The 11,350-nt window shown below is 36.2% G+C and overlaps 1 protein-coding gene across 1 annotated transcript in view; it reads left to right on the plus strand.

The window, feature by feature from the left end:
* The window catches only part of LOC131843506 (lysine-specific demethylase 6A), a 36,115-nt gene extending 29,775 nt beyond the window's left edge, over window positions 1-6,340 (plus strand). Inside the window, exons 9-12 of the mRNA XM_059192174.1 lie at window positions 224-283; window positions 397-514; window positions 3,806-3,953; window positions 4,306-6,340. Of these exons, the coding sequence (XP_059048157.1) occupies window positions 224-283; window positions 397-514; window positions 3,806-3,953; window positions 4,306-5,845 (1,866 nt within the window). The 3' untranslated portion in view covers window positions 5,846-6,340. The remainder of the gene's footprint in view (window positions 1-223; window positions 284-396; window positions 515-3,805; window positions 3,954-4,305) is intronic.
* The last annotated feature ends 5,010 nt before the right edge of the window (window positions 6,341-11,350 follow it).

The following is an 11,350-nucleotide window of genomic DNA, read 5'->3' on the forward strand; positions in this document are numbered from 1 at the left end:
CATGTGTATAAAAATCTGGTTATTTATGCTGCAAAATTTTCTGAATATGTAAACATGGTTTGTACGTGATAATTTCACGCAGTAGATGTACCATTGTAATTGATGAAATAAAAGTGTGTAATAAAATTAATAATGATAAATATGTATTTTTGTGTTTTAATTAATTAATTGTATATAGTTTTTTTTTCTTCTTAAATATTATTAAACGTATTGTTTTTTCTAGGCGTTAATGAAGCAGTTGCTGGCACAATATCACCTGGCTCAGGCGGCGAAAGCGCGTGCGGTTTGTAAACACTTTATCCACCCCCTTAATTACCTTTATAATTGGCGGCAGGTTGTGTAGGCATATAACGTAAACATTTCAACAAATATACTAAATTTATACTTATGTTTCAGGTGACCAAAAGCGAAGGTAGTACTGCGACCGGCAGCGACAACGCGGAGTCGTTGGCCGAAGATTTGTTGAAGAGATTCTCGGACTCGCAGCCCGATATAAAGAAGGAGCCTGTTAGCAGTAAGTAGTCATTATTACATCAAGGTAGTCGCATGCAGATTAAGGATCTGTTGTTTCTAGAGAAAATCATCGGCAGGTAGTTCCTTACACAATATGAGTGGGAATAATTTCCTAATTACAGAAGTTGTTACAAAATTAGAAAATATATAATGTGTTTATATAAATTTTTATTACACTACGTTTCATGAAGACACAAAACAGGACAAAATAGGGTTCAGTTTGAAAAGTCCTAAATATTTACTTTTGTCGTTTAAATATAAACCCTCTTTGAATGTCATAAAGATTACTTTTTAATAAAAGGGTTCATCTTTGAGAAACATTGTATAATCCTTCTGATAAGGCAATCTGATACGTTTATCTCGCTAAGATCTGGTATCCGAGGTTACAGTCGTGAGTACATGTATTCTATTAAATACTAGCCGTTACCCACGGGTTTGCTTTATATAGATATAAGAACTAAGCAGAGCTTGTGTTATGGCTACTAGACAACTAATAGAAATACTAAATATGTTTGTGTAAATACATATATAATATGGATAGAAAACAACCAGGCAATACAAATAATACAAACTCATGAATACAAATGTTTATACCGTAAGAGAAATTGACCACTGAGGCATTTTAGATAAACCAAAGCCCATCTCTTTCCTTGTGATACAATCTATCTTTAGAGAAAGAAAAAAAATTGTAACTTCCGTTTACCTGTTTATTACTGAAAATGTAATAGATAGACACACTTTCACCTTTAAAATATTATATTACGAAGCAAAAGATATTTATGATCATGAGGTAGTGATCCGTCCTGCTTTAATGATGTACGCTGTTGATGCATTAGTGGAGAATGTAAGGATGAGGCATTAACACCATAATGGCGAATACACGTTAAATTATGGTTATACCAAGAACTATTATATACTATGGCTTGTTAGCAGTTGGGCTATTAGACCCCAAAATCAAACAATCCCTCCCTATTTATAGTTACATTGTTATGTACTATAAAGTTATATTACACGTACGTACTATTAATTATAAGGCATATCAACTTTGCATTCATATATGTACCGATTACGCCTCGGCGATTGTACGTATTAGTTTATGTGACCTCATAACTGTCTACAATGTGTTCATGTAGACTATAATCGAGGCTAAAAAAGGACTGATATCCAATATATATATAATAATACACTATTATGTTTATTGCACTTGTAACTGAAAATAGGTCATGAATATTAAAAATACGAACACGAGTGGAATGGCAAACACTTGCTCGTATTTTTAATAAGCTCGTAATTTGTAAGCTAAGTTTATTTTATAATGTAAGCATCTTCTAAGAAAATAATTTTAAAACTTTTAAACTAAAGAGGAACACGCAAATTGAAACAACACAAAAGCTGTGTAACAACGATAAATATTACATATATTTCCCAATGAGCAGTAGAATAAAAAAATAAGTTATGACTATTCAAGATGCTTCAGTTGTTAATGTGCAATCATGTTTATTTAAATAAATTATTTTCTATTTCTATGCGTAACAAATAAGTAATTGTGTATCCAGTGATTAGGCTCTTGATTAGACTGGTAGCAAACAAAAAAACAAAAACAAAAACACTAAAACCAAACCTATAAATAAAATGAAATGAAACTTTCTTTCATAATCATAATTCTAAGTTATTCACTCTTTCTTTCATAATTCTAAGTTATTCACTGTCTAGTTTTGCACTGCGTTTTTTATATCGCCACAAAGTACGATACCGTTCCTAAAATATTTTCTGAGCGTCGCATTATCCCTTGTGTTGTCATAATTCTTTCTTCAAAAAATTGTTTTTATTGTTTTTTTTTGTAGTAAAATTCTGCAGAATAATTTGAGTACTAAGCAGTACACTATATAGATATAAAGTATTTTGTGACCCATTACATCTAAAATACAAAAGACATGAAAAACAGTTCTTATACCCACTGAAATATAAATAATGCATCGTATTGTATTACCAGTAGACAGAATAATAATATTTTAATATTAAGTACAATACATGCATTGTTATTCTGATAAATATTTCATGAATAAAATATAGGTATATAACCTTACATTAGTTTTCATCAGTATCATAGAATAACAGAAAATCTAAGTCAGTTTGACATAATGCGGAATTCATGTGAGCCAAATGTTTGTGGAACAAAATAACAATGAATCGGGGATTATGTTAGTGCAAAGGATTTGTTAATTTATCAAATTATGAAAGCTTAATTTATATGTTAATTTATAAACAAATAGTGGTTACTTTGATGAAATTGGTTTTGTTATATAATTCAGAACCGTAATAGGTACACCAATAACCATACAATTCTCAGATAACAAACCACAAAACATCCTTACTAGAGATAGCTGTGAGTTTTAAATATATACGATACGATAAAAATAACATGAAATGCCTATAAAATATACTGGAATTTCGAAAAGCAAATAAGCTAATGAAATCTTAAAGTATAACATTAGGTCAAATACGAATGTGTTAGTTAAACTGGGACTAAAGTTAAATTCAACAGCCTCAGTGGTCTAGTGGTTTATCACACATTTCTTTCGGTGGTTGCGAGTTCGATTCGTCATGATGTAAATATGTATTGTTGTGCATGATTGTTTGTATCGGGCTTGGCGTTTTCTATGTTATATGTCTAAAAAAAGTTGTCCAGTGCCCATAGCACAAGTTCTGCTGAGGTCAGACTAGATAGCGCTGTGCGTTATTATTGGGTTTATTGTTGTACAATAATATTCTGTATTATTGAATTTTTGGTAGAAGAGATATTTATTAATTTTATTATATATTAGGGTATATATACAAAATAGATTTTTTATAAAAATGACATAGCATTGATGAATCTAATGCGTCCGATTTGACTGTCGGGAACATGTCTTCCTACAGTTAACAGCCACTGTGGGTGTCACTTGAAAAATCTCCTATACGTAAAATTAAATGTACATATTGTAATGCAATTACTAATTTAAAATCTTAATATTGAATAAGCTTTAGTATTAGTCATAGACAAACATGCTCACGACAAAATCTAAATCAATCAGTAAACATAGGATGTAATATTTAAGTTGCGACAAGTGAGTTTCTATTGAAGTTTACCGTATTCTAGTTAAGATTCATGGCGTTATCTATGAATACTATTTTATGGCCGGCCTTGGTGTTTCATTTTGCATATTATTATTGTCTGTTTCCTGTATTTCACAAGTTTATTATTATTAATAATTGTGAAGACAAATGTATTTTAATATTTTTTTTGTTTCAGCTGAGAACACCAGTAATGCAAGTGTTGGTGATGCAGTACTCGGTGGTCGACAGCCCGTCGTCAAATTGGAGCCGCTTAAGACCGATCCTCTCAAACCTGTCATGTTCCATATTGGCATGACTTCTAAACAGATACTGGACACTTGCAAGTGAGTATTAAAAAAATATTGGGTAGTAAATTTAAGATACAGTGTTGGTGGTGTAGAAATTTAACATACTGAATTTTGATTCATCCAGTACCTTTGTATACATTTTGTGTTATCGCATGGGCGTCGTTCTATAGATGTGCCCGCGGTTTTACCAGTATGAAATTTATTCCTACGTATAAGCTATATTATTGTAAATTTCATTAAAATGCAGTCAGTTGTATTTGGGAGAAAGATTAACAACTATCTGACGCTCGTGCTAAGAATCTTGCCTAGTTTAGAACTAAACTAAACTATAAAGACAGCTGTAAATATGACAAGAACGATGTCATGACATGGTGGTGGTGTCTTGCAGAGAGAATGCGGGTCCGCCGACGTCGTGGTCGGTGCTGGGTGACGGCTGCGGGCCGCCCACGCCGCCCGCCGTGCCGCCGCCGCGCCTCTCCGCCGAGCAGCTGGCGCCGCCCGCGCCCTTCGTCTACGTAGAGTCCAAGCGCGACGCCTTCTCCCCGCAACTCCAAGATTTCTGCCTCAAGCATCCGATAGCTGTCGTCCGCGGCCTCACCGCGGCTCTCAAGCTCGATCTCGGCCTCTTCTCCACGAAGACCCTGGTGGAGGCGTGGCCCGACCACGCGGTGGAGGTTCGGACTCAGCTGATGCAGTCCGCCGACGAGAACTGGGACCCGACGGGTCGGAGGCGGGTGTGGGCCTGTGCCTCGCATCGCTCGCACACAACTGTGCGCAAGTACGCGCAGTATCAGGCCGGCTCGTTCCAGGAGTCTCTCCGCGAGGAACGCGAGCGCGGCACCGCGCCCGCGCACTCGGCCGGCGCGCTGTCCGACTCTGACGGCCGCGAGTCCGGCTCCGGGCCGGCCAAGCGTCGCCGGGGTGCCCGCATGCTCCGCTTCGGCACCAACGTCGACCTCTCCGACGAGCGGAAGTGGCGGCAGCAACTCACGGAGCTACAGAAGTTGCCGGCATTCGCGCGTGTCGCCTCCGCCGCGAACATGCTCTCGCACGTCGGTCATGTGATTCTCGGAATGAACACGGTCCAACTGTACATGAAGGTGCCCGGCAGTCGGACGCCCGGCCACCAGGAGAACAACAACTTCTGCTCGATCAACATCAACATCGGTCCCGGTGACTGCGAGTGGTTCGGCGTTCCGGACGCGTACTGGGGTGGTGTTCGTGAACTGTGCGAGCGGCACGGTCTCTCGTACTTACACGGATCGTGGTGGCCCGACCCCGAGGAGCTACGGGCTCACGGCGTGCCCGTATATCGGTTCACGCAGCGGCCCGGCGACCTGGTGTGGGTAAACGCCGGCTGCGTCCACTGGGTACAAGCGACCGGATGGTGCAACAACATAGCGTGGAACGTCGGTCCGCTGACTGCGAGGCAGTACACTCTCGCCCTCGAGCGGTACGAGTGGAACAAGGTGCAGAACTTTAAGTCGATCGTGCCGATGGTGCACCTTACGTGGAACCTGGCGCGCAACATCCGCGTGTCGGACCCGCGGCTGCACCGCGCGATGCGCACGTGCCTGATGCAGACGTTACGCGCGGCAGCCGGCACACTGGCGGCGGTCCGCGCCCGTAACCTGGCCATCCGCTTCCACGGCCGCGCCAAGGGCGAGGCGTCTCACTACTGCGGCGTGTGCGAGCGCGAGGTGTGGCACGCGCTGCTGGTGCGCGAGCACGAGCGCCGGCACGTGGTGCACTGCCTGGCGTGCGCGCGCCGCGCCAGCCCCGCGCTGCAGGGCTTTCTCTGCCTGGAGGAGCACCACGTGGACGAGCTGGCGCAGGTGTACGACGCGTTCACGCTGCACCGGCCGGCGCCGCCGCCGCTGGCCGCGCCCCCGCCCCCCGCGCTGGTGCCGACGCCGACGCCGGACTGAGCGTCGCCGCGGCTCGCCGAGAGCTGCCCTCACTGCGTATTTCGACGCTGGCGACAGGGTCACAGTGACGTCGTATGTACCTGTATTTATTTCGTGTGAGAGTGTATGATAGTTTCGAATGAGATCTATATTTTAATTAGTGGTCATCGCTTTAGTTAACTTATGGATGTTTTTCTATCGGCCCGGTCGGTCGCCGTTGTTGTATATAAGCGTAGACATTCGAAGCTAGATTTTATGATTTCATCACGTTTCCGATGCAGTATTAGCCGCTAGCTAGTTGATCCCGATCGAGTGTGTGTGTAGTTTTTGACCAAGTTTGAAAATTGTTATCGAGTCACGACTATTTTTAATACACGAAATGCGAATACAAATTTGTATTGTGATGAGAATATTTTCGATGATAATATGTAATTTTAATACGACAAGTTTACAGTTTTTATACTCTTCAATCACTTTTGTAATTGTGAGAGATAATTAATTATTACATAAATAAAAGTCAATTTTTGGCGTTAACTAGCCGAGTAAGGGAATGAAGTATTTTGCGGCGGCCTCTGGTGTGTATGTAGTAATGGATTAGACGCATAGAGCTGAGCCACGGGCAGTATAGACAGAGTATGGGGACGTCCAGCTAGATCTCGAGTGCTCAGGTGTTCACCGTGAATAAATGTGTTATTTTTGTATAGAGGCATATTTATTTATTTTATCATAATGTGACTTTAGTTGGAGTTCTTAGTTCAGTCTTTAGTAAATATTAGTTTAAGAATATCGCACGGATTGAGGCCCTGCGTTTTAGCAGAGTCTGGTGAACAGTGCTGTAATGTCCCAAAGAATGTTATACTCGTGTAGGCAAGACGTAATTGGAAATTGTATGAAATGATTTTTCCACCTCTAATTTCTGTGTCCAAATAAAGGGCTTTTTGGGATGTATTTCGAACTGACACTTAAAATTATTTAAGACATTAGTTATATTCCGCTTTCATCAATATGTGGTTATACCTACGAAGGATTTTTATCCAATAGATCTGAAACTACGCACTGTTCGTTTCTACTTGGTACACATAGTAAATAATGTCGGCACATCCTTATTAAGAGATTTTGCGTATAAACAAGAAAAAATACAGTGGTGTATCAATTCTCAAAAGTTATTTTAAACCCTATTCGGATAAAATAATGGTCATGACTGTTTACTAATTGTTCCAAGTATATATGAATGGAGCATAGAGAATAGATTTTGAAGAAATTTGATTGCCGAAAGTACTTTTATTTCTTTAAAATCATAATTGTTATCAAAATTGTGTTCTATTGTCTAAATTGGAATGTAAGTACATTAGTCATAGAATGTTTCTTGGATTGGCGTAATGTAGAAAGTTGTGGCGAGTAAGCTCACGGTTGGCAGTTGGTAAGTAGATTCACTCTTGACAAAATTGTTTGTTATTTCTCTTGAAGTTTTATTCATGTGTTAGTGAGATTTCAATGTTAATTGTATTGCTTTCTATTGTGTCAAGAGTCGAGTCAGCGATGGTTGACGATGGAAATGTTGTTCAGGTTTTGTATAGTGAATGTAATTTTAAGTAATAATAACATCACTGCCATGTATGACCTTACTGATATATATACTGTAACATTACATTTTTAATAAAGAAATTAAGTACGCACATGGTTTATTTTATTTATATACCTGTTATAGTAAAAAATATTATACATAGAAAACACCCACATCAATAGGAATATATTTGTATTATTTTTTTTATACTACGTAATACGTAACTACGGAAAACAAACATATGGCCTAGCCTATGGACTCCTGAAACACCAGGGGTGTCACGTGCTCGTTGCCCACCCTTGTTTGTACTGTGCGTGTAATCGAACATGCACAGATCTGAAATAAAGCGGTGTGCTAAACCACTAAACCACCGAGGGTAATGATAATATCAGTTATACGTAACAAGAAAAGTAAAGGAATTTACTTATTCAAATACTCATGTGCATTTAAACATTTTATTTGTAAATCACATCAATGTTTAATACATTATAATACTTAGATATAGTAACATATTGTAATTTGTATATAGAATGTATATTCATTATAGATAATTAACATTTTTGTGCAGATTTTTCTAATTTATTACTACTGGAGATTTACTAATACAGTAAGAAATATAATAGAGCAATCAACGACAGTCAGTAGTTTTTTGACGATAAAGATCTATCAGATAACATATAGTTGCTATAGGATATTGTGATGCTAATTTTCATCTATATCTCAAATTCCCAACCAAGAAAGAAACCTATCTTGGATTAATAAGCTGAGAGTAACGATTTCCGATCGACTATTAAGTCAATAAAAGTAATGTTTGGCAATAAACCATTATGTTGATTTTTTTAATACAAAGTATTTCGCAAAAACTTATTATAATAAAGATATTTTACATTAGTGCAATATTTTTTCTTATAATCCTACAAATGGAATGAAAGTAAAAAGATAATTTTTTTTAAATCGGCTACATTATAATTAGTGTTTACTGAGCGTCTTTCATATATGGATGGGAATTCAACAGAGCAAACGAATTGTTTGTTTTAGAATGGTTTTTAGTGAAATAGAACTCTACCATAACTACAGGTAATTATAGAGATAATGTGGCCGACTCTGAAATTTACCTTTATGTTGGTTACTGCATACCAAAAACGGTCACCAGCTACTAAACAGTTACTAAAGTTGCATAATGGATATTTTTTCAAAGCCTTGGACGAATTACTCTGTGATTATAGGTTGCGTGAAATTAATAAATAAATTTTTTAGGCGATAGTTTTTAATTTTATTACATGTAAAAACATGTTATGAATGAAGACAGAAAGACTACAGTCATGTTGTGCCGTGACGAATCTGAAGCGTTAGAAATTAATATAGTGCTTACGTTAATAATAATCATTTATTCAGGATAGCATAGTACAGCATAGTAGTGTGGAAAATATAAAATAACAACTAATATTGCGCTATAAGCTGAAAGGGCTTCCTCTCAGCTGGTGCAGCGCTGATTTTCAGTGGAGCCATAAGCTAGTCATATTATAGACTTAAGTCTGCGTCTTAAAACGGGTACAAAGCACCCAAATCACAGATCAAAACGTTATTACCGGCCAAAAGGTTATTTACACATGGTATGCAAAATAACGATAAGGGAAATACAAATTCTAGCTTCTAAAATTAACAAAATTTTCCAACACAATATTACTGTCAATAAAGGGTAAAATGTTAGCTAGCAGGTGCACTACAATATTATAAGACACTTGGGATATAGCGACTTATTTAGAAATTGAATTAATCAAACATTCCAGAATCGTCCACAATATATGGAACACTGCAAATATTCATTATCGAACACAGAATAGACGTTTTGTTCTGTGAACCAATAGTGTCTTCGCAAAGAATATATACATCAACACACTTAGATACTAAATAAATTTATATATACAGAATACAATTTATAAGGGTTGGTTACAACAGAAGTTTTTAAAGCATCTAAAATGACACATTTTTGTAAATTAATCACAATTATATTTCATGCCTAAAACAGTCTTAAAAATAAAATACGGTAATTGTTATTGCATTACTGTGATGAGTTTATATACATTTTTAAGTTACCTACACTAAATTCACCTAAAATATTTAAGTAAGCCTTTATAGCACCTATATTTTATTTCATTGTATAAGTTCATGATTATAATAATACTTATATATATACATACAACGTATTTTACGTTAGAATACAGAGAGTATTTGAAATAATAACAGAATGAAGTTGTAGATATAGATATCAAAATATATATTTCATAATAATAGAAAAATAGGATTACTCTGAAAAAGTACTATGTAGTTTGGCATTTGATTGGACTATATCAATGGCAAACTCGTTAATTCTTAATTTATAATAAATAATGAAGCACAAACATGTCATAATAAATATTAATGAAGACTGTCAGTGCAATTGTTTTTGTGATTTTACGATTGTAATTCTTAATCGCTTTGGTAAGGTTTATTTTTTAAATAATAATTACTAATTTAAATACAGCAAGCTAACTTAACTCAATCCAATCGGGATCATATTATTAAAACAAATAGATGACATCACTGATATTTGCATTACATGTACATAGGTAATATTTCTGTTTTTAAGTTTAGTTCTAATCCATTGTAATTAGTGGAATTACTATTTATTAAGATTCCTATGATTTTAAAAGATTCTCATCACATGAAGTTAGTCATTAGAAATATACATTCAATGGAATGTGCTAAATGCAAATGCCTTATTCAAGGTATTATCGATACGTGCATCATAAACACTAGACCTTGTGCAGTGCAATATACGTTACACTAACTGATTAACATACGAGTATTACTGGACGTTGATTAGTAGGTGGAAATAATTATTGGAAAATTACTTATAAAGAATGCGATATTCGTGTTATAAATTGCATCGACTGGCTGGAATGTATTCCATTTTAACAGTGTAATTTTATGTATTTCAAATTATATATGAATTTTATCAATAATTAGTAGAGATTTTTAAATACTTAAAAGTTAAGGACTGAACAATAAGTAAGGAAACCATAGAGTAAGATGTTTATATTATACACATTAACTTTCCGCTCTTGTCCAGTAAAGACTTTTGTGGTTTCTTAAATGTATTTCTGTGTTAGGACATTCTCTTTACACATCTATCTATTATTGCACATACTTATTATTTTTGTTAGTACATTCTATTCATCCCTGCGCATCATTTGTCCATACTAATATAAGCAATTAACTAACTGACAGGTCCGTGTGCTAAGTCAATCCTCAGATACTCATTCTCCATTCTTGTCAACATTTGTATCAAACATTTCTCGGATACTCATTCTTAATTTGCATTCTTGTCAACATTTATAACGCCATCCATTCAACTCAGCATTTGCATTTCTATGGTACAGGCAACATTTCCTGGCCCGTACTTCGATCTATATAGATCAGCAATACTGATCTATATTTTACGTTTATAGACACAGACATACTCTTGCAAATTCCTCTTATATTTATATTATACTTTACATGAGTATAATATAATTGAAAATTAGTTTGGTAAGTTAATGACAAGTCAGTCACTATTTTGGAATTCTGTTTCCCGTGGTCTAAATCTAATGTGCAATTTACTGATTTCAAAATCGAGATACAGAGTTGAGTGTTGACACGTTACTGTAAACATGTGTTATTCGTTACAGCGCTGGACGTCAGCACTTAGTGGATTTTTCCGATATTTTTTGTACCAGTCTGCTCTCCCTTCCACAAGGGTTAGTTAAATAATATTTTAGAAGTACATACTTAAAATTCATAAAATAAAATCTGTTAGTTTTATCTTTGTTAAGAAATTACTTAGTTCTCATTGTATATTTTTACAAAAATATACAATGAGAACAAAGTAATTTCTTTAACATATTTTTTCAATTTTTTAGATAACTATTATAACTATAGAT

The sequence above is a fragment of the Achroia grisella genome, unplaced genomic scaffold, assembly GCF_030625045.1.
Source record: "Achroia grisella isolate CSIRO2021 unplaced genomic scaffold, CSIRO_AGI_Agris_v1 utg308, whole genome shotgun sequence".
Lineage (NCBI taxonomy): Eukaryota > Metazoa > Arthropoda > Insecta > Lepidoptera > Pyralidae > Achroia > Achroia grisella.